Source organism: Pteronotus mesoamericanus, unplaced genomic scaffold, assembly GCF_021234165.1.
Source record: "Pteronotus mesoamericanus isolate MK-2021 breed Mesoamerican mustached bat unplaced genomic scaffold, CSHL_Meso_final scaffold_54, whole genome shotgun sequence".
NCBI classification, from domain to species: Eukaryota; Metazoa; Chordata; class Mammalia; order Chiroptera; family Mormoopidae; genus Pteronotus; species Pteronotus mesoamericanus.
The window spans coordinates 31,871,451-31,896,707 of NW_026555321.1; the positions used below are offsets into that span (position 1 = coordinate 31,871,451).

General features: G+C 40.7%; 1 protein-coding gene across 3 annotated transcripts in view; it reads left to right on the top strand.

Annotated features, from left to right (window-relative positions):
• SEC13 (SEC13 homolog, nuclear pore and COPII coat complex component) overlaps positions 1-25,257 on the top strand; it is a 37,386-nt gene continuing 12,129 nt past the window's right edge. The window contains exons 1-6 of one of the 3 annotated variants that reach the window (XM_054595760.1): positions 1-66; positions 2,487-2,578; positions 2,721-2,765; positions 4,894-5,009; positions 6,841-6,992; positions 7,699-7,832. In XM_054595760.1, the coding sequence (XP_054451735.1) occupies positions 2,561-2,578; positions 2,721-2,765; positions 4,894-5,009; positions 6,841-6,992; positions 7,699-7,832 (465 nt within the window). In that variant the 5' untranslated portion in view covers positions 1-66; positions 2,487-2,560. Of the gene's footprint in view, positions 67-2,486; positions 2,579-2,720; positions 2,766-4,866; positions 5,010-6,840; positions 6,993-7,698; positions 7,833-25,257 lie in introns of all 3 variants that reach the window. The other 2 variants (XM_054595762.1, XM_054595763.1) reach the window with 2 other exon arrangements.

Below are 25,257 nucleotides of genomic sequence, written 5' to 3' on the forward strand. Positions count from 1 at the left end.
AGCTGGTCGTGGCGACGCCGGGAGCTGCCACGTCCGAGGGTAGGAGCCGCTGCTGCCGCAACCATGGTGAGTGTTGGGTGATTGCAGACGCTGAGCGGGGTTCTTGGCCATGGTCGCGCCCGTCCCGGGCTCCTCGACCGTGGTGAGGTTCAAGTCCCAGGCTGGGACTGTTCAGCTCCCTTCCACCGCTTTGAGGTTTGGGGGACTCTGGCCCTTTTGGCACCTTTCGCGGGGGGAGGTCGGGGAACCTCCCGGAAATCCGCGGAATGCGGCGCTGCCGCACCTTTCGCACCTTCTTTCCCTTCTCTTCCCCCGACAATTGAAAACAAAACCAGGAACATTGTAGGCATTACTGTATCCTGAGGCCTTAGTAAATGCCAAGCATTACTGATAATCTCAGCCTCCCAACAGCCCTTACTGTCAGGTAGGTGCTGTTATCGGCACTCTACAAATGAGGAAACCTCTCGCACAGCTGGTAGGTGGCGAGCTGAAATTCCTACCCACTTAACCATTCCTTAATGTTGTGTGTGGAACAGTGGCCGGGGATAGGGCCCCAAAGTATCATACGCACATTGAGGAAACTGATGTAAGTAAGGATAAGCTGAAGCCTCTGAGGGCAGGGGCTCAGTTTTTTTAAGTCTGTGGAATCCACAGGATACATCCACATTTACTCATTGAGTGAATGACTGAATGGGAGAACTAAGGGATAAAAAGCATCTAGCCTCAGCCTGGCACAGAGTCAGGGTTCAGTAAACTAGTGCTTTCAGGAACATGAGTGTGCCTGGAGTTTTAAAGAAACTTGGGTGAACCCACATATCAGGACACTAGGTTTAGTTCTTGCTTTGCATAGGGGTAAGGTTTTAAATTATTCATCTCTTAAGCCTCTGATCCTTCAGCTGCTGAGAACTGGTGACTCCTATGCTCATCTCATTCTAAGTGAATTTTTAACTCATCAGCTGATTCTGAACAGCTAATATGTTTTGAGAGCTGCTACTTGCTACTTAACAGGGACCAAACAAACAACTCTAGGTTCTCCAGAGGAAGGACTTTTTAAAAAAAGGAGTTTAAAAAAAAACAAAAAAAAACACTTGTTCAGAAACATGATTCACCAAATCTGCCGGGTGGATGAGAGTGGTATGAAACTACAAGTAAACTCCCTGGTTTATTTACCCTCAGCCATTGATTTAGGGAATTCTGTGTAACTAGGAATTCCGTGTAACTACTTTATGTTCTAGATAGGCAGCCTGATAGGGTGAGGTGTTTTATGGGCTGGAAGTTAGCAGGTGGAGCTCTTTTCGAAGCCCCACCTGTAACCAGCTCTGTAACTTCAGCAAGTTCTTTCTCACCTTTGGATTCCATTAGTTGCTTAGTCTGTCGGACAACTCTGATTAACTGCCCTTCGTCCTTCCCAGTGTACATGTGAAAGCACTTGGTAACGTGGATAGCTAGGCCCACATAGGAGACTTATTTTATCTTCCTTGCTTGCCTTTGCAGACCTTGGAACCCAATTTTTAGGGAGTCTAGAATTTGATGAGAGAACCTGTACTTACTTGATATGTACCTTTTAAACTGCTTTGCAGCCATCCTCTTCCAGTGGACACCTTTCTGAAAAGTCAAGTCAGACTTTATACGTGCAGGGTTTGTTCTGGGAAAAGAAATGGGGGAAACGGTAGGAAATATCAGTTCCAAACTGAAACCTTTTCAGTCCTTTTCCATCTCACGAGTTTTCAGAGAGTAGTAGTTGAGCAAATTGAATCTGTTTGTTTTCTTCATTTACTTATTCATTCAGCAGATAGGCACTAAACTCCTTCTGGTTACAAAGCACTGTGCTGGATGATTTGAGAGGATTCAGAACGGCAGACAGCACCGCCCCTAGCTTCAGGAAGTGTGCCTTCTAGTTGGGAGAAGAAACAGCGTTAAGTGTTGAAGGCATTTAGGGCTGAAGATGTTCAGAGGAGTAGAGCCAGTTGGGAGGTCTGGGAATCTTTAAGAAGGGGGCCAGAATTTGACATGGACCTCGGAGAATGGGCAGACAGGTGATGACTGTTGCAGCTGTGAGCTGTGTTCCAGACCTACAAGCTGTTCTACCCTGGAAACCAGTAGGTAGTCTAGAATCTGTCACAGATCGTGGACTGGGGAGCAGCCTCAAGAGAAACTTGAATAAATTCTCCAAGTCTTAGATAATAACCTTATTATGCAAAAAAAAAAAAAAAACCCTGCCTGGAACATCAGAGGCTCTGTCCTCTAGGAAGGGAGCACCAGTCACTACTCCCTTGGGGTCCATCTTCAGTCTTGAAGGTAGCCAGGGATGTTTGCTATCTCCTTTGTTTGCTTATGTTATGCCCTCTGCTTGGACTGTACTTTTTTTTCCTATGCCACCTGGCAGATTCCTTATCTAAGTTCCAGTTTGTCTCCAGCATCATCAGCCCCTTAGGCTGCTATCGCACATGTAAACCACCACTAAAGTATTTATCTTGCCATGTTAGGGTTACTTGTGTGCAAGCTTCTCAGGGACAAGAAGTACCTCTTATTTGTGTCTGTATCTCCAGTTCCTGGCACAATGATCGGCAAAAAGAAGGTACTTAAAGTGAATGTTTACTGAATGAATGAATGAATGAATGAAGTGTAGTCAAGAATGTTAGAGATGATCAGTGGATTTAATAAGATGATTGCATTCTAACTGCCATTGGTTCATTTACCAATGATATCTTTGGTTCTAGGTGTCAGTAATTAACACTGTGGACACCTCCCATGAGGACATGATTGTAAGTATTTTTTAGCGCCCCTCCCCTCACTGGCTGTGGACATGGGCACTCCTGTGGGAGGGACGCATTCGTGAATACAGTGTGGCATGGCAGCCTTTGCCAGTCAGACTGTAGCCTCGGGTATAATCAGCCTCCCAGCAGTGCCCTCTGAGCTAGCAAGTCTGTGGCAGGCTGGTCACTCTCTGGTGGGAGGAGCCTGGCAACAGCTTCTAGCTCAAGGCCTTCAGTCTTCTGGTCAGCAGAGTAACCTGGTCTGGGATGGAGGCTGAGTAGGTACAGAGGCTTGACAGCAGTCTTCCCCTCTGTCTTCCTGGTGCTGTCACTTCTTAGCCCTATTGAAAAAGGGGTTAAAAGAAGAGAGAGTAGGAAGATGACTCAATATGAAGGCACATGGCAGGCTTGGCAAAAGCCCAAACAGAGCCAAATAGAACCACCGCAGACAGAGGTGCCAGACAAGGCCCTTTGGACCAGGAGTCATTAACCAGGGATGTTTCCTGAAAGGCAAACACGGGGGTCTATAAAAGAAGATAGAGCTGTGGGAGAAAAGTCTCCCACAGCCTCATGCAGAGCCAAGCAGTGCAGGCAATCTTTGAGTAAGACCCAGGTCAGTCAGCTTACAGCATTTCCTCCCAGGGTTCCTGACTACCAGTGCTTGCTTTGGGGCTTCTGAGAGGTTGTCTGGTCTCAGCTGTGTAAGTTCCGTGGACGTAGCCATGTGTGGTCTAGCTGTAAGACCACACCTCCTTTGAGACAGTGGGGTATCGTGGGTAAGAAGAGCCAATCTGAAACCCCTTAGCCAACCTCTTAACTCTTCTGAGCCAGCTTTGATTTCCTCATAGCTAAAATGGGAAAAATAATGGATGTGCTCTATACTTGTGTGGGTTCGATTTGAGGAGCAGATAAGGCAAAATAGCAATGACTAATGTCTGCATGCTAACTGTCATATCCCATGCTAAATACTTTTCATTCATTATCTCATGTAACCTTCATAACAGCCCTTGAAGCAGATGCCATCATTAGCCCCATTTAAAGATAAGGAAACTGAGGTTCAAGAAAGTGAGGTAACCTTTCCAAGGTTGCACAACAGACAAGCTGAGGGGATAGGATTTAAATCTGCTGGGTACTATGCCATACTTCCTCCCAAATTGTGTGATAGCTCACTATAGGAGAAATGGTTCAAAAATACATTTACAGAGCTCCAACACCAGCCAAGACCAGGAATAGTAGAGAAGATTAACTTCCAAATAATCAGGATGTTTTTCTTAGGTCCCTACGTAAGGTGAGAAAGGAATGTTAAAGCATATGGAGTGGTTGCTTCCTTTGAAAGGGTATAATTGCTCCCGATGACCATAAAAGTGACAGTCAGTAGTTCTTGAAACCCCCAAGGTGGGACAGCTGAAGAGAGTGCCATCTGTTGGAATAGGAAGGGCCAGCAAACAGCAGTACAGCAGGCGTAGTGGCTCAGAGGAGCCATAGCCCCAGATGAACAAGGAGCTGTAGGCAGAGGCCAGTCTTAGGTCTGGATGGCCAGTCAGCATCGCAAAAGTCAATTTACCAGTAGTGGGGCCAGCGACATTTAAAGCATGTGCGGACAGTCTGGGGTGCTAGGCATGCTACTAGGAAAAAGGTCCACAAAGGATCCAGGGCCATGAGTGTAGGAAGGATCCCAGTGTCTGAAAGGAACCCTATGTCTAGGCCAGATGTGTGTCATGGAGGACCAGACTGGGGCCTACAGGCAGTCGAAGACCTGCTCCAGGTGTCGTTCCCAGTAGTCCACAGAACCTGAGAACATGGGGGAAAGGGGGCAGTGTCTGAGAAGGAAGATGGAGGCTAGGCCAGCATTTTTTCTCCCATACCTACCCTGCAGAACAGGATGGGAAAGGACTTCCCCGTGTATGTAAGGGGTCTAAAAGTAGCTGGGTATGGTTTGTCTTGTCCCTTTCAGAAAGCTATTGCATGGCAGAGAAGTGAGAATGTTGACATGCTAGCTTCTTGGCTGATAGTGATGATTCTTTGAGGTTAGGTTAATTTCTGGCAGATACTGGTCCAAACTAGACTGTCTGCCCTGGTGGGTGTGCCTGCCCCACCCGCCCCGCCACAGGCTTCCTGAGCAGCCCTCCCTTTGCAGCACGATGCCCAGATGGACTACTACGGCACCCGCCTGGCAACCTGCTCATCAGACCGGTCCGTCAAAATCTTTGATGTACGCAACGGAGGGCAGTTCCTCATCGCAGACCTCAGGGGGTGAGTGCAGCCAACCCTGGGCACATTCCGGGGAATGATTGGGGTTTTCAGGCATGGCAGGAGGGCCTGAGAGCCAGAGCAGAGTAGTCCCTCAGTGCAGTTAGCAGAGAGGACGCCCAGGTCCTAGCCAGCCTGCTGCCCTCAGCAGATGTCCCGAGCAGATGGATCCAGGAGTGAATCCCAGCTCTGCCACCCAGGTGCCCACTAGAAAACCTTGGATGAGAGGGTCAATTTTCTCTGGGAGCCTTCACCCACTCATCCTTAAAATGGGCTGTTGCTGCCTTCTCCCAGGGAGCACCTGTTCACAGCAAGCCTTCAGTAGCCAGTGCTGCTTCTGAAAATCAGAAACTTCTTTTTTTTCCCCCAAGTTGAACCAGTATGATCTCAGTGTCACTCAAGGGCAGTGATGAGACCATAACCTTCTCCATTTGGGGAGTCATTCCCTTCTTCCCTAGTGCCCAGAATCAAGTGACTGAGGAACCAAATGCCACTTTCCCTGTGCAGCAGCCCCGGGTTGAGCAGAGAGCTGCTAAGGTGATGCTGGGCTGCCAGCACTGGCAGAGGCCACCACAACGCTGTCACTCTTTTCTGCTTTGTTCTTATGCTCGAAAGATAGGAAACATTGGAGGGACAAATTCATACCCCCGTTCTTTTTCACCTTGGTTAAATCTATGCTGGGTGTAGGACTTCGGTCTACTGAGAGTTTCATTAGCAGCTCCTTTGTAAGGACTGGGAATATACTCTTGTCCCAACCAGAGGGAGGAAGAAACTTTGCCTGCAGCCTGAGGATGGAGGAATAAATGAGGACAGCAATAAAGGTAGATAGGCATGGAGTGTTTCTTTTCCTTGCCCCAAACAAGATCTTTACGTGAGTCATCACAAATACCGGGTTGGCCAAAAAGTTTGTTTTTTTCCATACAGTGGCTCTAGTAGCACTCAGTTGCATTTAACTTCATTCAAAACAATTTTGTTAGACTGTATTGTGACAGCTGTCATATCAGCCTGCATTTAAAAAACTTATCAAAATTGGTGCATTTTTGTTTAGTCATTTTAATATTGAAGATGGAAGAAAATACACATTTTCAGTGTATTATGCTTTATTATTTCAAAAAAAAGTAAAAACACAACCGAAATGCAAAAAAAGATATGTTCAGTCTATGGATAAGGTGCTGTGACTGATCCAGTGTGTCAAAAGTGGTTTGCAAAGTTTCAAGGTACCTCTCTTGTGCTGGTGCCCACCCTTCCCTGGACCAAGATAGGACCCCAGTACCAAGCCCAGCACAGGGTACATACTCAGATGATACTTGACATGTGCACACACAAAGACAAGAAGATAAGAGAGACATGCCTTTTGAGCAAATTAAAAGAGTAGTGGAAAATATCAGGCAAAACAGATACTGCCACCTAAAGAAGTTGACCATCTTAAAGGATAAATAACAGTTCATTCTACAGATACTTACTGAGCACTTGTGAGTGCAAAACCTCTATTGAACAGTGACTCTGCTGATGACAGTAAATGTTGGTGGTGCTGGCTGCAATCTGGAGCAAGTGAGGGTTCTGCCAGGTTGGGACAGAAAGGCTAACTTACAGTCCTGACTTGCTTTGAAAGCCTCTCTAACCTCTGGGCCTCAAAGTTCTCACTGCTCAGTGAAGGTCCCTTATGGCAGTGATATTGTATGGCTCTTCCTTTTGAAATTCTTTGGCACTTCCATCCTGACACATTGTCTCTTCCTGCCAAGGAAGCCATTTAGTTATGTCCAAAGAAGTGGCTGCAGAACACTGTGGGTTCTTCTGGCCCATGGGAGTAACCTCTGACCCTCTCCCCTTGCAGTCATGAGGGACCTGTGTGGCAAGTGGCCTGGGCCCATCCCATGTATGGCAATATCCTGGCATCCTGCTCCTATGACCGGAAAGTCATCATCTGGAAAGAGGAAAACGGCGCCTGGGAGAAGACGCATGAGCATACAGGACATGACTCCTCAGGTACCCTGAGTGTGGCGGGACACGGTGGGAGGGGGCCTTTGGGTGGGTGAGGAAGGCCTCTGCTCTGGCTCATGCTCCGGTTCTTTTCCCCTTGTGATGCTTCTTGTTTATCCCTTGGGCTTTGGTTGGCTTTTTCACTAGTGGTCCAGAGCGGGGATAAGGCTCTGAGACCTAAAGCCGGTCCAAAGCAAAATGGGAAAAGCAAAGACGATGCAGTTTTTAAGGTTTATTTATTTTAAGTTCTAGCCTTTATTCGCAGATTATTGTTCAGCTTTTTGTTAAGACAGATAGTAGTTTAGGGAATGATGATGTTAGTAGGTGGCAGGTTTTTTTGTTTGTTTTTTAGATTTCATTTATTTACTTTTAGAGAGAGGGGAAGAGAGGAGAAAGAGGAGGAGAGAAACATCAATATATGGTTGCCTCTTGCACACCTCCTATGGGGGACCTGGCCCAAAACCCAGGAATGTGCCCTGACTGGGAATCGAACCAGCGACCCTTTGCTTCACAGTCCGGTGCTCAATCCACTAAGCCATACCAGCCAGAGTGTTTGTTTTTAGTAATAGATGGTAATTTTTTTTTTAAGTCTCTTAAATTAACAAAATTAAAACTTCCCCATGGTGATCTCTGCAATTTTTTTTAGAAATTTAGTAAAATGATAAATCTAGAAAATCAAAGTTTGCTCACTGTGCCTTCCTCTTTCCTGTAGTAAACTCTGTATGCTGGGCACCCCATGACTACGGCTTAATCCTGGCCTGTGGGAGCTCTGATGGGGCCATCTCCTTGCTGACATACACCGGGGAGGGCCAGTGGGACGTGAAGAAGATCAACAATGCTCACACTGTAAGTCCAGACCCTGCTGCATGTAAAGGATAGCTATGCAGACTTGCCTTGTGTCTCCTGCAGAGCCCCTAGAGAGGGTCAGTAGTGTTGCTGTTGTGCAGTGGGCCAGGGAAGGGGCTGCTGATCAGACATACTTGGTAGAGCAGCTTTGAGCTTCTTTGCTCTGAAGCCAAACAAAGGCTGCATCCAGGGAGGTCAGAAGTTAGCACTGGTTCCTCCTCGCAAGCTCCTAAATTGGAGAAGACCAGGGCACTGGCAAGGTGGCAGCAGCAGCCTGCCTACCTGTGACCTTTGCTATGGATACCTAAAATTGACATGTCATGTGGTGTCCCCCTAGAGCTGAGTGGTGTTATAGAAAGCATCATAGGAATTTAGTTTCCTGTACTTCTGGTCATTGAGATTAAGGTTGAAACAGTCAGGAAAGTTCTGTGGATAGTGGGGGTGGGGAACATTTTCTTGAACTCCTACAGTATGTTATGTAATCCTCATGGTGTTTGTTGTAAACAGAAGAAACTAACAAATGTATAGATTTGCAAGGTAAACAGTCCTTAGCTTCATTTTATGTTGAGGCAAATGAGGCTCAGAAAAGGTAAGTGACTTAGAGAAGGCACTGTGCCAGGAATAGAACCCTAGAATCTGCCTGCCTTCTCTCTACATAGCAGTTACAGTTTTGATGGCCCCAAACATTTCTGAATTCTACCCATATGGAAACTTAGTTTCTCCAATTTGTGGATCCATAGTCTGCCCAGGCCTCAAGGCCCCAGGAGCTTGTCTCAGGATATTCTAACTTGGGGCCCTATGATCCCCATCTGCTTAGTAACTTATAAATGAACAGGCTGAGAAGCTTCCAGCAAGATAGTGGGGAGGGGCATAGTTTTTCGGTCTCTCTGCATCTCTACATAAAACCAGAAGAACAACAAGGTAGCAAAGCCAAAACCTCATGACCACAACAAAACTGAGTACAGGGTATTTCCACTAACTCTAAAGTAAAAATGTAGAGAAATGAACCACCAGCAGCCCAAAGACTGCATGGCATTGTTATCTGAGCAGGAGGATGAGGAAGCAATAGGGTGGGTACCTTCTCGCAGACCTGGGAAGAGGAGTACCCCTAATATAGCCAACAAGTACTCACTGCAAAGCATAGCTGGCCAGTTTGAGAATAGCAGGTAAAACTGGGAGAATTTTTGTGTTTTTAACTTAAAAAAAAAGATATAATTCACACCATAAAATTCACCCTTTTTAAACGTATACATCTCCATAGGTTTCAGTATACAGTAAGTTCTCACTAACATTGTCAATAGGTTCTTGGAAACTGCTTGAAGCAAAACTTTGTATAACAAAACCAATTTTATCCTAGACTAATTGATAAAAACAAAAGCTAAATTCCTATGGCATAATTCTGGTCCCAAAAACATCATCAAACTTCTAAATAAAGACCCAAAACCTTTCTAATATTAAACATTGAAATAAATGATAGCTCTATATATATCTAAGAAAGATTAATTGAAACAAATAAAATAATTATTTCCCAACCTGCTTATTCCAGTTCAGGGTCACAGGTGGCCAGAACCTACCCCAGCAGCCCAGGGCACGAGGCAGGAGGCCACGCTGCACAGGACCCCTTTCCGTCACAGAGCGCACTGACATGCACTCCTACTGGAACAATTTAGACACACCAGTTAACTAACATGCAACTCCTTGGAATGTGGGAGAAAACTCACACAGACATGGGGAAAATGTGCAAACTCCACACAGACAGTGGCCTTGGCTGGGAAATGATTTTTTTTTTCATTAACATTATAACAAGACAACATTTAATGAAATAATATTATTCAAGGATCATGACTAATTTCCAGAACTTTATCACCCCAAAAGAAACCTATTAGCAGTCATACTTCATCCCCTGGCCCTAGGCAACTACTAATCTACCTCTGTCTGTGGATTTGCCTACTCTGGACATTTCCTATAATTGGAATTATACAGTATGTGGTATTTTGTCACTGGCTTCCTTGTCTTAGCATGTTTGTAAGATTTATCCATATCACAGCATGTATCAGTGTTTCATTCCTTTTTATGACTGAATAATACTCCATTGTGTGAATAATTTTGTTTAGCCAGTCATCAGTTGGTGGACATTTTCAACTATTAGGAATAATGCTATGAATGTTCGTGTATAAGTTTTCATGTAAAGGTATGTTCTCAATTTCCTCAGGTATATACCTGGAAGTGGAATTGCTAAGTCATATGGAAACCTGTGCTTAACTTCTGAGGTACTGCTAAACTGTTTTCAAAATTAACTGCATCATTTTACATTCCTACTAGCAGCGTACGAGGGTTTCCATTTCTTCAAGTCCTTGTTGTCTGTCGTTTTTTTATTATAGCTGTCCAAGTGGGTGTGAAGTGATATCTCATTGTAGTTTTGAGTTGCATTTTTCTAATGACTAATGACTTGGGGCATCTTTTCACATGCTTATTGGCCATTTGTGTATCTTCTGAGAGGAGTTTTGCACTATATTATACCAGGGAGAGCAAGGGTTCCACTGTAAGAAAGACTAAAGGGTTGGAGAAATCTGACCCTTTTGACCCACCAGGGCTTGTCTTCCATTACCTGCAAGAGGGGAAACTTCCGGAAGTGAAATCAAAATTGAGCTGGATAGGAACACAGAAAGAGACGATACATATCAAAGTAGGGGAGGGAAACGGGGGCTGGAAATCCTGAAAATAAGCCATCACATTTGTTAACACTACACAAAAAAAGAAACATCTAAACTTAGGATGGCCTTCCTGAACCTCACTTTATTGGGTAAACTAATTTCATTTAAAAAAACAAAAGTAAGTAAAATTTAAGGTGAAACCACATACGAAGTTTTCCTTGTAAGAAAAGAAATACACAGGATAACATCCCTATGGGCAATGAAAGAAAGACATGCCCACCAAACAGAACCATACTGTTACCCACTATTTCAAAACAAGCCAAGAGACATTTTTTTAATTATATGAGACATGAAAAAAAACAGCATAAATCAATATTAGAAAAGTCAGAAATGAGGTGACAGAACTCAGGGAAGAATTAGAAATTTAAAAAAAAATTTATTTCGGAAATAAAGATTAGTTTTTTTGCAATAGGTTTGCCAGTAGAACAAAGGTGTCATGAAAACCACCACTAAATAAAAGCCAAAATGGGAAAGGAAAAGACTCATACCAACCTTGTTGTCATTGAACACATAGATTCCAGCAAGTCTACCACTATTGCCATCAGATCTATGAATGTGGTGGTATCAACAACAACAACAACAAAAAAAAACATTGAAAAATTTGAGAAGAAGGCTGCTGAGATTAGGAAGGGCTCCTTCAAGTATGCCTGGGTCTTGGATAAGCTAAATGTGAGTACGGTATTACCACTGATACCCCCCCTGTGGAAATTTGAGATCAGCGAGTATTATGTGATCATCATTGATGCCCCAGGACACAGAGACTTTATCAAAAATACAAGTACAGGCACATCTCAGGCTGACTGCTGTCCTGACTGTTGTTGCTGGTGTTGATGAACTTGAAGCAGGTATCTCCAAGAGTGGGAAGACCCGTGCGCATGCTCTTTCTGGCTTACACACTGGGTGTGAAACAGCTGATTGTTGGTGTTAACAATATGGATTTCACTGAGTTGCCCGACGGCCAGAAGAGATACGAGGAAATTGTTAAAGAAGTCAGCACCCACATTAAGAACATTGGATATAATCCTAACATAGTATCATTTGTGCCAGTTTCTGGTTGGAATAGCAACAACATGCTGGAGCCAAGTGCTAACATGCCTTGGTTCAAGGGATGGAAAGTCACCTGTAAAGATGGCGGTGCCAGTGGAACCATACTGCTTGAAGCCCTGGATTGCATCCTACCACCTGCTTGTCCAACTCACAAGCCCCTGCATCTGCCCCTCTACAATGTCTACAAAATTGATGGAATTGGGACTGTCCCTGTAGGTGAACTGATGTTCTCAAACCCGGCATGGTGGTCGCCTTTGCTCCAGTCATTGTTACTACAGAAGTAAAGTCTGTTGAAATGCACCGTGAAGCTTTGAGTGAAGTTCTTCCTGAGGACAATGTAGGCTTCAATATCAAGAATGTGTCTGTGAAAGATGTTCACTGTGGCAACGTGACTGGTGACAGCAAAAATGACCCACCAGTGGAAGCAGCTGGCCTCACAGTTCAGGTCATGATCCTGAACCATCCAGGCCAAATCAGTGCTGGCCATGCACCTGTGCTGCTGGACTGTCACACAGCTCATGCTGCTTGCACATTTCATTTGCTGAATGGAGGAAAAGATTGCTCATCATTCTGGGGAAACGCTATAAGATGGCCCAAAGTTTTTGAATCTGATGATGCTGCCATTTTTGGTATTTCCTGGCAAGCCCACGAGTGTTGAGAGCTTCTCTGACTATTTTCCTCTGGACCCTTTTGCCGTTTGTGACATGAGACAAACAGTTGCTGTGGGTGTCATCAAAGCAGTGGACAAGAAAGAGCTGGCAAAGTCACCAAGTCCACCCAGAAAGTTCAGAAGGCTAAATGAATATTATCCCCAAACCTACCACCCCAGTCTTAATCAGTGGTGGAAGAATGGTCTCAAAACAGTTCGTCTCAATGGCCATTTAAATTTAATTGTAAAAGACTGGTTAGTGATACCTTCACATAAAACCTTCAGAAGGAAAAGAGAATGTTTTATGGACCATTTGGGTTTTGTGTGTGTGTATGTCTGTGACACTTTTTAAGTTACTAGTTTTTAAAGTCAGTATTTATTTGTTACTGGCAATATTGGCAACAAAATGGCACCAGTTGCTGCTGGTGAAGTTGGACCTCAGTTCTTGAGTTAGCCAAAGAAAGAATCCAGAGCCAAGAACTCAAATTATAAGAGGAAGATTATTTAGAAAGTTACTCAACCTAATAAGTGAGTTTAGCAAAGTAGCAGGATACAAAGTCAGTATTCAGAAATCGATGGCATTTTTGTACATCAACAATGAACTATCAGAGAAACTAAAAAAAAAAAAATCCCATTTACTAAATCACCAAAAAAAAAAAACCCCAACAAACAATAATAAGTACTTCGGAATAAATTTAACCAAGAAGATAAAAGACCTGTGCTCAGAAAACTAAAAAAGAAGGGTCCCCAACCTCTGGGCTGTGGATAGGTACTGGTCTGGGCCTGTTAGCAACAGGGCCACACAGCAGGAGGTGAGCTTCAATGTAATGCACTTGAATCATCCCAAAACCATTGCCCCACCCTGGTCTGTGGAAAAATTGCCTTCCATGAAACCCGTCCTTGGTGCCAAAAAGGTTGGGGACCGCTGCTGTAGAGCACTGGAAGAAGAAATTGAGGAAGTAACAAATAAATGGAAGCACGTACCCTGTTCATGGATTGGAAGAATTAACATTAAAATGTCCATACTAACCAAAGCAATCCATAGATTCAGTGCAATTTCTTTTTTTATTTTTATTTTTATTTTTTAATTTATTGATTGTGCTATTACAGTTGTCCCATATTTTTCTCCCCTTTATTACCCTCCTCACTGCACTGCCTCTCCCAACAGCATTTGCCCCCTCTTGTTCATGTCAATGAGTCATACATATAAATTCTTTGGCTTTTCCATTTCCTATACTATTCTTGGCATCCCCCTATTTTATATCTACTATGTACGCTTCTTATTCCCTGTACCTTTTCTCCCATTCTTCCCCTCCCCTCTGACCTCCAGTTCTGTGATTCTTTTCCTGTTCTAGTTGTTTGCTTAGTTTATGTTTTCTTCAGGTTCAGTAGTTGGTAATTGTGAGTTTGTTGTCATTTTACTGTTCGTAGTTTTGATCCTTTTCTTAGATAAGTTCCTTTAACATTTCATATAATAAGGGCTTGGTGATGAACTCCTTTAACTTGACCCTATCTGGGAAGCTCTTTATCTGCCCTTCCATTCTAAATGATAGCTTTGCTGGATAGAGTAATCTTGGATGTAGGTCCTTGTCTTTCATGACTTGGAATACTTCCTTCCAGTCCCTTCTTGTGTCAAAGGTTTCTTTTGAGAGATCAGCTGACAGTCTTATGGGAACTCCTTTGTAGGTAATTATCTCCTTTTCTCTTGCTGCTTTTGAGATTCTCTCCTTATATTTAATCTTGGGTAACTTAATTATGATGCGCCTTGGTGTGTGCTTCCTTGGGTCCATCTTCTTTGGGACTCTCTGAGCTTCCTGGACTTCCTGGAAGTCTATTTCCTTGGCCAGATTGGGGGAGTTCTCCTTCATTATTTTTTCAAATAAGTTTTCAATTCCTTGTCCTTCCTCTTCTCCTTCTGGCACCCAAATGATTCGGATGTTGGAATGTTTAAAGTTGTCCTGGAGGTTCCTTAGCCTCTCCTAATTTTTTTGAGTTCTTGTTTCTTCATTCTGTTCCGGTTGAATGTTTATTTCTTCCTTCTGCTCCCAGTCTTTTATTTAAGTCCTTGTTTCCTTCCTCTTACTGTTGGTTCCCTGTATATTTTTCTTTATTTCACTTTGCATAGCCTTCATTTTTTCCTCCATTTTGCAATCATACGCAACCATTTCTGTGAGCACCATGATTACTAGTGTTTTGAACTATGCACCTGATAGGTTGGCTATCTGTTCACCGCTTAGTTCTATTTTTGGAGCTTTGATCTGCTCTTTCATTTGAGCCATACTTCTTTGTCTTGGTGCACCTGTTAGGTTGTAAGGGGCAGAGCCTTAGATATTCACCAGGGTGGGGCAACCCAGGTCGCTGCTGTTGCAATGCTATATGTGGGAGAAGAGTCCAAGAGGGAACAATGCTGCTTGCTCGGCTCTCAGCCGGCTTTCAATCACTTCCCCCACTACCCACAAGCAAATTGGGCCCTTCTGGTGCTGATTCCCAGGTGGGTGGGTTTGTGTACATTCTAGAACTCTGTGGTTCTGTCCAACAAACTCTCCTGTGAGGCCAAGAGTTTCTCCCACTGCCACATCCCCCACAGGTTTTTACAACCAGAGGTTTTAAGACTTTCTTTTCCCACACTGGAACGCTGGATTTCGCTGTCGGTCTTGCTCCCCAGCTGTTCCTCCTGGTTTATCCGCATGCAAATGTGCTAACACCTGGTCTGCAAGTCAGTGCCTCGCCCGCCTTGTCCTCCAGCCGCAGCCTTACCACATGCCCTCTCCAGCCCAGCTGCCCATCTCCGCCCCTCATACAGGTCTAGGTGAATGTTTCTTCTTTTACTCCTTAGTTGTCAGACTTCCATGCAGTTTGATTTTCTGGCAGTTCTGGTTATTTTTTGTTTTAAAATTTGTTGTCCTTCTTTAGGTTGTGTGAGGAGGCAAAGTGTATCTGCCTATGCCTCCATCTTGGCCGGAAGTATCTCAATGCAATTTCTATTAAAATACTAAAGGCATATTTCAGAATCCTAGAACAAATACTTTAAAAATTTATATGGACCAAAAAAGACCCCAAATAATCTCAGCAATCTTGAGAAAGAAGAACAAAGTTGGAACGATCACAATACCTGATATCAAACTATACTACAAGACCAGTGTAATCAAAACAGTCTGGTACTGGCATAAGAACAGACACACAGATCAATGGAACAGAATAGAGAGCCCAGAAATAAACCCATGTCTCTATGGTCAATTAATATTTGACAAAGGAACACAAGCATAATGGAGTAAAAATAACCTCTTCAATAAATGGTGTTGGGAGAACTGGATTGGTACATACCAAAAAAAAGAAACTAGATCACCACCTCACTTCATACACCAGAATAAACTCAAAATGGCTTAAAGACTTAAATATAAGTCATGATACCATAAAAGTCCTAGCGGTGAACATAGGCAGTAGAATTTCACATATCTCGTGTGGCAGTACTTTTGCCAAAATATCTACTAGGGCAAGGGAAATAAAAAAATAAACAAATGGCCTGGCTGGTGTGGCTCAGTGGATTGAGCCCTGGCCTGTAAACCAAAGGGTTGCCAGTTCAATTCCCAGTCAGGGCACATGCCTGGGTTGTAGGCCAAGTCCCCAGTGGGGGGCATGCAAGAGGCAACCACACAGTAATGTTTCTCTCCCTCTCTTTCTCCCTCCCTCCCCCTCTTTTGAAAAATAAATCTTTTTAAAGAAATAAATGGAATTATATCAAGTTAAAAAGGGAACTGACATGTGGGAGAACATATTTGCCAATGGTACATCAGACAAGGATTTAATCTCCAAAATATATAAAGAACTCATACAACTCAACACCAGGAAGACAGACAATCCAATTAAAAAATGGACAGAGGACCTGTATAGACACTTCTCCAAGGAGGACAGATAGACATGTGAAAAGATGCTCAACATCAGTAGCCTTCAGAGAGATGCAAATTACAGCTACGATAAAGATGTATCACCTCACACCTGTCAGAATGGCTGTCATTAATAAATCAACAAACAAGTGCTGGCAAAGATGTGGAAAAAAGGGAACCCTAGTGCCCTGGTGCTGGAAATGCAGACTGATGCAGCTACTGTGAAAAACAGTATAGAATTTCCTCAAAAAATTAATAATGGAGCTGCCTTTTGACCCAGCGATTCCACTGCTGGGAATATACACTAAGATTCATGAAACACCAATTTAAAAGAACTTATGCACTCCCATGTTCATAGCAGCATTATATGTAATAGCCATACGTTAGAAACAGCCTAAGTGCCCATCAGTAGATGAATGGGTCAAAAAACTGTGGTATATTTACACAGTTGAATACTATGCAGCAGAAGGAAAGAAGGAATTCCTACCCTTTGCAACAGCATGGATGGAACTGGAAACTATTATACTAAGTGAAATAAGCTAGTTGGAGAAAAGCAAATACCATATGATCTCACTTGTTAGGAATCTAACATACAAAATAAACTAAAGACCAAAACAGAAAGGGGAAGGGATTAGTCAAAGAACATGTATGAATGTCCCATGGACACAGACAATGGTGTAGGAATTAACCGGGAGTGGGGAAGGGGGCTGGGTGGAGGAGGGCAAAGAGGGGGGGAAATGGAGACAACTGAATAGAATAAAGAATAAAAGGGGGGGGGCATTGGAGCTTAGGAAAAAGTATAGTCGAAAAGATTCAAGTGGGTGTGCTCTAGGGGGAGGGAGGAAGAGAGCACACCTGCGCACCTAAAATCAGTACTTTTTAATGGAAACAACAACCAAAAATCTCACAGAATTTTGAGACCATTAAAGCAAAGCTTAATGAGAAAAAAGAAGGAATGATTAAAATAGAAGGAATCCAAGAGCAAATATACACAATTGCTGATGCCTTGAGAGTATGAAAAAGGAAATTTTTTAAATCAAAAATGTAAAGAGATAAAAGATTTGAGAGAAAGTGAAGACAGGCAAAGATCAAACATTTGAATAACAGAAGTTCCTGAAGAAAACAATACTAAAAACCAAGTTTGAGAAACCTATCTTTAAAAGCAAAAAGATTTGAAACTACTGCATATTTTGAGAGCATACCCTATATTTAAGAATATCAACTGAGAATCACCAGCAAAAAGATATAATTCTAATAAAATTATTGGCCTTTAAAGGAAAAAAAATGCATTTGGACATGTAGGGGGAAAGAGCCCTATAACCCAAAAGGCAAACAATTAGTTTATCGTCAAAGTTTTAAACAGCAGTGGTCTGTGCATAAGAAAAAAGAATGCATACTCAAGGAAAGAACATGTGAGCCAAGGATTCATAACCAGCAAAATCGACTTTCAAGTTCACACACACACTTGTACACAAAAGGTTATAGTAGCTTTGATAGTCCAAATTAGATATAATCCAAATGTGCGTCAACAGGTGTTAGATTGTGGTATAATCCATACTACGGAAATGCTGCTTAGTAATAAAAACCAATGACTGTAGATACACACAAGATGGATGAATGAATTTTAAAATAATTATGCTGAGTGGAAAAAAATCAGATAAAAAGAATATACTTTGGTTCCATTGATCTAAAATACCAGAAAACAAGTTAATCTATAGTGACAACAGATCAGTGGTTGCCAAGTTTGGGGACAGAGGTATGCTGGGAGATGAGATGTAGAGAAATGAATTACAAAGGAATCTGAGGAAACGGGAGTGATAGATGTATCCAGAATTTTTTTCTCCAGTAAAGTACTTTTATCACTTCCTAATTTTCTTTAAATTGAGGTATAGTGGCCATGGAACATCATATTAGTTTTAGGTGTATGACATGATTCAGTATTTGTATACATTACAAAATGATTACCATAATAAGTCTAGTTAATGTCCATCAACATACATGGTTACCAAAAATTTTTTTGTTGTGATGAGTACTTTTCAGATCTTTCTTAGCAACTTTCATATATATGGTACAGTTTTATTAACTGTAGTCACCATGCAGTATATTACATCCTCAGACTTACTCGTACCTTTTGACTTGTACCTTTCAAACATTTCACCCACCCCATGCTCCCCACATCTGGCAACCACAAATCTGTAAGTCAGGGAGGGCTGCGATTTTGTTTTTTTCTTTTAATTTCACATAGGAGATCTTAAAGTATTTGTCTTTCTGACTTATTTCACTTGCTTAATGCCTTCCAGATCCATCTGCGTTGTCACAAATAGCAAGATTACATCCTTTATTATGTCTAAATAGTGTTCCCTTGTGTGTATATACCATATCTTTATCCATTCATCCACCCATTGATGGACACTTAGGTTGTTTCCATATCTTGGCTATTGTAAATAATGCTGCAATGAACATGGGGTGCATATATCTTTCTGAGTTAGTGTTTTCTTCAGACAAATACCCAGAAGTGAAATTGCTGGACTATGTGGTAGTTCTGTTTTTAATTTTTTGAGGAACCTCTGTACTTTTTTCCATAGTAGCTCCATCAATTTATATCCCCACCAACAGTGCACAAGGGTTCTCTTCTCCACATCCTCAACATTTGTTACTGCTGGGTTTTTTGATGCTAGTTATTCTAACAGATGTGATGTAATATCTTATTGTGGTTTTGATTGTATTTCCTTGATGATTAGCGACGTTGAGCATCTTGTCATGTACTTGTTGACCATCTTTATGTCTTCTTTGGAAAAATGTCTGTTCAGATTCTCTGCCCATTCTTTTTATCTTTTTTAAATCCTCACCAGAAGATACGTTTATTGATTTTTAGAAAGGGAGGAAGGGAGAGAAAGAAAAAGGAGGGGTACAGGGGGCATCGATCAGTTGCCTCTAGTACACATCCTGAACCGGGCATTGAACCTGCAACCGCTTGATGTACAGATGATGCTCCAACCAACAGCCACCCAGCCAGGGCATCTCTGTACATTTTTAAATCAGATTTTGTTTTGTTGATTGAGTTGTATGAGTTCTCTTATATTTTAGATATAAATCCCTTATCACATATATGATTTGCAAATATTTTCTCCCATTCCCTAGGTTGCCTTGTCATTTTGTTAATGCTTTCTTTTGCTATGCAGAAGCATTTCAGTTTGATATAGTCCCACTTGTTTATTTTTGCTTGTTTTGCCTTTACTTTTGGAGCCAGATATAGAACATTGTTGAGACCAGTATCAGTTATCTTACCACCTCTGTTTTCTTCCAGGAGTTTTATGATTTCAGGGTTTACATTCAAATCTTTAATCATGTTCAGTTGATTTTTTGCATATCAACTAAGATAGTGGTCCAGTTTAATTCTTCTGTATTCTAGTTTGCATTCTTTTGCTATCCAGTTTTTGCAACACCATTTATTGAACAGACTATCCTTTCCCTATCATATATCCTTGTCTCCTTTGTCATAAATTAATTGACCACATAATGCATGCACTTATTTCTGGGCTCTCTATTCTGTTCTGTTGATCTATGTGCCTATTTTTATTTCAATACCATATCGTTTTCATTGCTATAGCTTTGTAATACAATTTGAAATCAAGGAGCATGATGCCTCCAGATTTGTTCTTCTTTCTTAAGATTGATTTGGCTATTTGGGTCTTTTGTGTTTCCATAAAAATTTTAGGATTGTTTTTTCTATTTGAAAAATGCCCTTGGAATTTGTATAAGGATTGCATTGAATCTACAGATTGGTTTGGGCAGTATAGACATCTTAACAGTAATAATTCTTCTAGTCCACCCTGACCAGGTGGCTCAGTTGGTTGGAGCATCATCCCGTACACCAAAAGACTGCAGGTTCAATTCCCAATCAGGACACTTACATGGGTTGCAGGTTCAATCCTCAGTGGGGACACATACAGGAGGCAACTGAATAATGTTTCTCTCTCACATCAGTGTTCTCTCTCTCCCCTGCCCGCCCTTTCTCTCTAAAATCAATAAAAATATATCCTCAGGTGAGGATTAAAAAAATAAAAATAAATAATAATTACTACAGTCCATGAGCCTGGAATATCTTTCTATCAATTTGTGTCTTCTTTAATTTCTCTTATCATATCTAATAGTTTTCAGGTAAGGTCTTTCACCTCCTTGGTTAAATTTATTCCTAGATAGTTTATTCTTATTGATGCAATTGTAAATGAGATTGTTTTTCTTAATTTCTCTTTCTGATAGTTCTTGGTGTACAGAAACACCAAAGATTTTTGTACATTAATTTTGTGTCCTATAACTTCACCAAATTTATTAAATCTAACCCTTTTAGTGGAATCTAACACTTTTTATAGAATATAATCACATACTATATTCTATATATAATATGGGATCTTCAAATATAGTTTTATTTCTTCTTTCCAATTTGGATGCCTGCCACTTCTTATTCTTGTCTAATCTGGCTGGGATTCCCAAGACTATTTTGAATAACCGTGGTGAGAGTGGGCACCCTTGTCTTGTTCCTGATCTTAAAAACAAGCTTTCAGCTTTTAGTCATTGAGGATGATGTTAGCTGTGAATTTGTCATATACGGCCTTTAGTATGTTGAGCTCCATTCCCTCCATACTCACTTTATTGTGAGTTTTTATCATAAATGTATATTGAATTTTATTAAATGCTCTTTCGTGCATCTATTGAAGTATAATTTTTATTCTTCAGTTTGTTAATGTGGTGTGTCACCTTGATTGATTTGTGGATGTTAAAACATCCCTAGAATAAATCTCACTTAATCATAGAGTATGATCCTTTTAATATATTGCTGAATTCAGTTTTATAATATTTTGTTGAGGATTTATGCATCTATGTTTATTGGGGATACTGACCTGTAATTTTCTTTTCTTGTGGTGTCTTTGTCTGGTGTTGGTATCAAGGCAATGCTGGCCTCATAAAATGAGTTTGAAAGCATTCTTTTCTTTGTTTTGGAAGAGTTTGAGATGGATTGGTAGTGATTCTTTCAATGTTGGTAGAAGTCACCAGTGAAGCTCTCTGGTCCTAGACTTTTATTTGTTGGGAGATTCTTGATTACTGATATAATCTCCTTACTAGTCATTGGTTTATTCAGATTTCCTATTTCTTTATGATTCGACCTTAGAAGGTATGTTTTTAGGAATTTATTCTTATGATCTTTTCTATTTCTGTGATATTAGTTGTAATGTCTTCTTTTTCACTTCTGATTTTATTTGAGCTCTTTTTCTTTATTGGTGAGTCTAGCTAAAGATTTGTCATTTTTTTCTCTTTTCAAAGAACCGGCTCTCAGTCTCATTGCCTTTTTAGTCTCTCTTTCATAAATTTCCTTTCTGATCTTTATTTCCTTCCTTTTATTAACTTTTGACTTCATTTGTTTGTATTCTAGTACTTGAGATGTAAAGTGAAGTTGAGATTTTTTGTGTGTCCTAAGGTAGGCAGTTATCACTAAGAACTTACTTACGACTGCCTTTGCTGCACCCCATAAATTCTGGTATGTTGTATTTCTATTTGCATTGTCTCAAGGTATTTTTGTTGTTGTTGTTCTCTTTTGATTTTTTCATTGACCCATTAGTTGTCCAGTAGCTTGGTGTTTATTCTCCACACATTTGTGAATTTTCCAATATTCTTTTTATAATTGATTTCTATTCATACCATTGTGGTTAGAAAAGATGCTTGATAGGATCTCAATCTTCTTAAATTTGTTGACTTGTTTTGTGGCCTAGCATATGGTCAGTCCTGGAGAATTTTCCATGTGCACTTAAGGAGTATGTTTCTGCCCTAGCTGGTGTGGCTCAGGGGGTTGAGTGCCAGCCTGCAAACCAAAGGGCAACTGGTTTGATTCCCAGTGTATGGCATATGCCCAGGTTACAGGTTAGGTCCCCAGCAGGGGGTGTTCAAAATGCCACCACACATCGATGTTTCTCTCCTTTTCTTCCCTTCTCTAAAAAATGAATAAATAAAATTTTTTTGAAAAAGAAAGACGTATGTTTATTCTGCTGATTTTGGATGGATTGTTTGTACATATCTGTTATGTCCATCTGCTCAAACATACTGTTTAATTTTGATAGTTCCATATTGATTTTTCTCTGGGTGATCTATCCATTGATGTATGTGGGGGTATTAAGGTCTCCTAGTATTACTATATTGTAGCCTATTTCTCCTTTTGGGTCTGTTACTTTTGCTTATATATTTGGGTGTTTCTCTGTTGAGTACATATTTACAAATATTGTATCCTCTTGTTGGATTGACCTCTGTATAATTATGTAATACCCCTCTTTGTCTCCTATTACAGTCTTCATTTTAAAGTCTATTTTTTCTAACGTAAGTATAGGTACCCCAGCTCCAGTTTTTTTTATGCGCGGGGGGGGGGGGGGTGGTTTTTTTTCCATTTGCTGGAAATACCTTCTTACAGCTCTTCACTTTAATCTGAAATTAGTCTCTTGTCAGCAGTATATAGATGGCTCTTGTTTTTTGGGGGTTTTTTTTAATCTATTCAGCTACTCTATGATGGGTTGTTTTTGTTTTGTTTTGTTGTGTTTTAGAGAATTTAGTCTATTTACATTTAAAGTAAGTATTGATATGTATGTGCTTCTTGCCATTTTGTTAATTGTTTTATGACTTTGTGTACTTCCTTTCTGTTGCCTTCTTCTCTTGCTTTCTTCTTAGTTGTGGTTTGATGACCTTCTTTAGTGGCATGCTTAGGCTTAGATTCCTTTTTCATTATTTTTGTGTGTCTTCCATAGGTTTTGCTTTGGGTTTCCATGAAGTTTACTTATAACAACCTATATTTATAACAGTCTATTTTAAGTTGATAACTTAAATTTGAGCTCATTCTAAAGGTCTACATTTTTACTCTCTCCCAACCCACATTTTATATTTTATGTAACATTTTATATCTTTTTATTTTTTGTATCATTTAGCTAATTATTGTAATGATAGTCATTTTTATTATTTTTGTTTTTTAAACTTCATACTAGCTCTGTAAATGATTAATCCACTACCTTTACTATGTATTTATTTACCTTTACCAGTGAGATTTATACTTTAATGTTTTCTTGTAATTAATTAGCATGCTTTATTTCAGTTTAAAGAAGTCCCTTTAACTTTTCTTGTAAGGACAGTTTAATTTTAATGAATTCCTTTAGTTTTTGCTTGTCTGGGGGATGGGGAATGCTCTCTTTCAATTCAGAATGATAACTTTGCCAGGTAGAATATTCTTAGTTATAAGTTATTTTTCTTCCAGCACTTTGAGATTGTTGTTATCGTGATTGTAGTGATGGTTTTACAGGGTATATCTGTGTCAAAGTTCATCAAATTGTGTATTGTATGTGCAGTTAATGTCAACTATACCAAAAGCTGTTTTTAAATTTTTATTTTGGAATATAAAAACAGTTATGGGTATGCAAGAACTCAAGAACTATTGTTTTCATGAGCCTTTCTTGAAGTATATACTAGAAAATGCACTTCGGACAACAAAAGTGACTAGAAAAACATTTGCACAGGCATACATCACTTCACTGCACTTTGCTGATATTGTGGTTTTTGCAAATTGAAGGCAAGACCATCTTTCAGCAAAAAGATTACAACTCATTTTATTTTGATACTCGTTTCATACAGTGGTCTGAACCAAATTTGCACTATCTCCAAGGTATCCCTGTATAAATAAACCGTTAATGGTAGAGAACTAAGACTAAAATAAGGGTTAAAAGGCAGAATATAGGCTGTATTGGCCATGTGCTCTGCTAAGATCAATAGAGTACATCTATTAAAAACAGTGAGCACACGAGCAGCTAGAGATCCACATTTTTAAATGTTGGCGCTATTAGCAAACACCCCCACCCCACCCACCCCCAAAAAAACTGGGAGTGAATGGGAAGAACATAGCAAACACTTCATTAAAGATTTTAGTAATTATATTTAAGACTGTGTGAAATAAGGTAAATAATTATGTGGTAGTGAGCATCCCTAGCACCAGATTATAGTCTTGATTACAGTTTCTCACTAAAGGAAACCACAGCTCTTGAGGAGATGGCCAATTCCAGGTCTGAGGCAGGAAATGTACAAGATAAGCTTGTACATCTTGTCATACCAGATTGAAAAGAAATAAAGTCATACTCTAATGTACTATGGTTATGTCAAAAGAGTCAACTTGAACAAGTTCACAATGACAAAGATGGGCAGTGTGTAAAAAATGAGAATTGCAGTAAACTGAAACCTATCAAATATGCTTAAATCCATGAGTTTTTAAATTTTAAGAGAGAATCAGTCATATTTGGAAAACGGTAGTTTAGAAAGATTCAAGCATATCCTACCTTTTCCATCTGATCTGTACCCCTGGGCAACCAAATATGAACGAGGGAATTGCCCCTCTCCTAGCGTATTCCATGTAATATATGATTAAAAAGAAAAGCACATGCAATTACAGTATCACCATTTTGTAATGCTCTGTGAATTAAGGGAGGCATAAATTACTGACGGATGCTAAAAGCATGTGCCTCCTGATGAAAGAATACACTACCACATGTAGCCTTGGCAAAGGAATCAAGCCTGAGTCTGACCCAGTCATGAATCCAGCTGACATTTTAGGAATTCAGAGGAACATGTTGAACTGAGTATGCAACAGGAAAACCCAGGTCAGATGACTGAGAAACTACAGGTCAGATGACACTGATTCATCAACAGAAAAATTGTAAGGGAAAGAAAAAAAGATCAGAGGAGGAATCTATAAAGGCAATGTACAAAACATCAAAAAAAAATACTTAAAACAGCAGGACAAAACTTTTGGGACAGGATGCACATTTGAGTGACAACACTAAAACAAAAAGAAGCTAGAAGTTAGGATAACAGTTACCAGGGAAGAGGGGCTGTGATTCAGGTAGGACGTAATGACAGGGTGTCCTAAGTAAATGACAGTTTTATTTCTTGACCTGGTGGCAGTTACAAGAGTGCTTTCGAGTAATTCATGAAGCCATATATTTACTATATATATTTCCTGAATCTGTGCTCTCCTTTCATATGTTTGAAAAGTGTTGTGTTCCTTAAATTCCTGAGAGTCCCTAATTCTTACTTTAGATGTTGATTGCTGA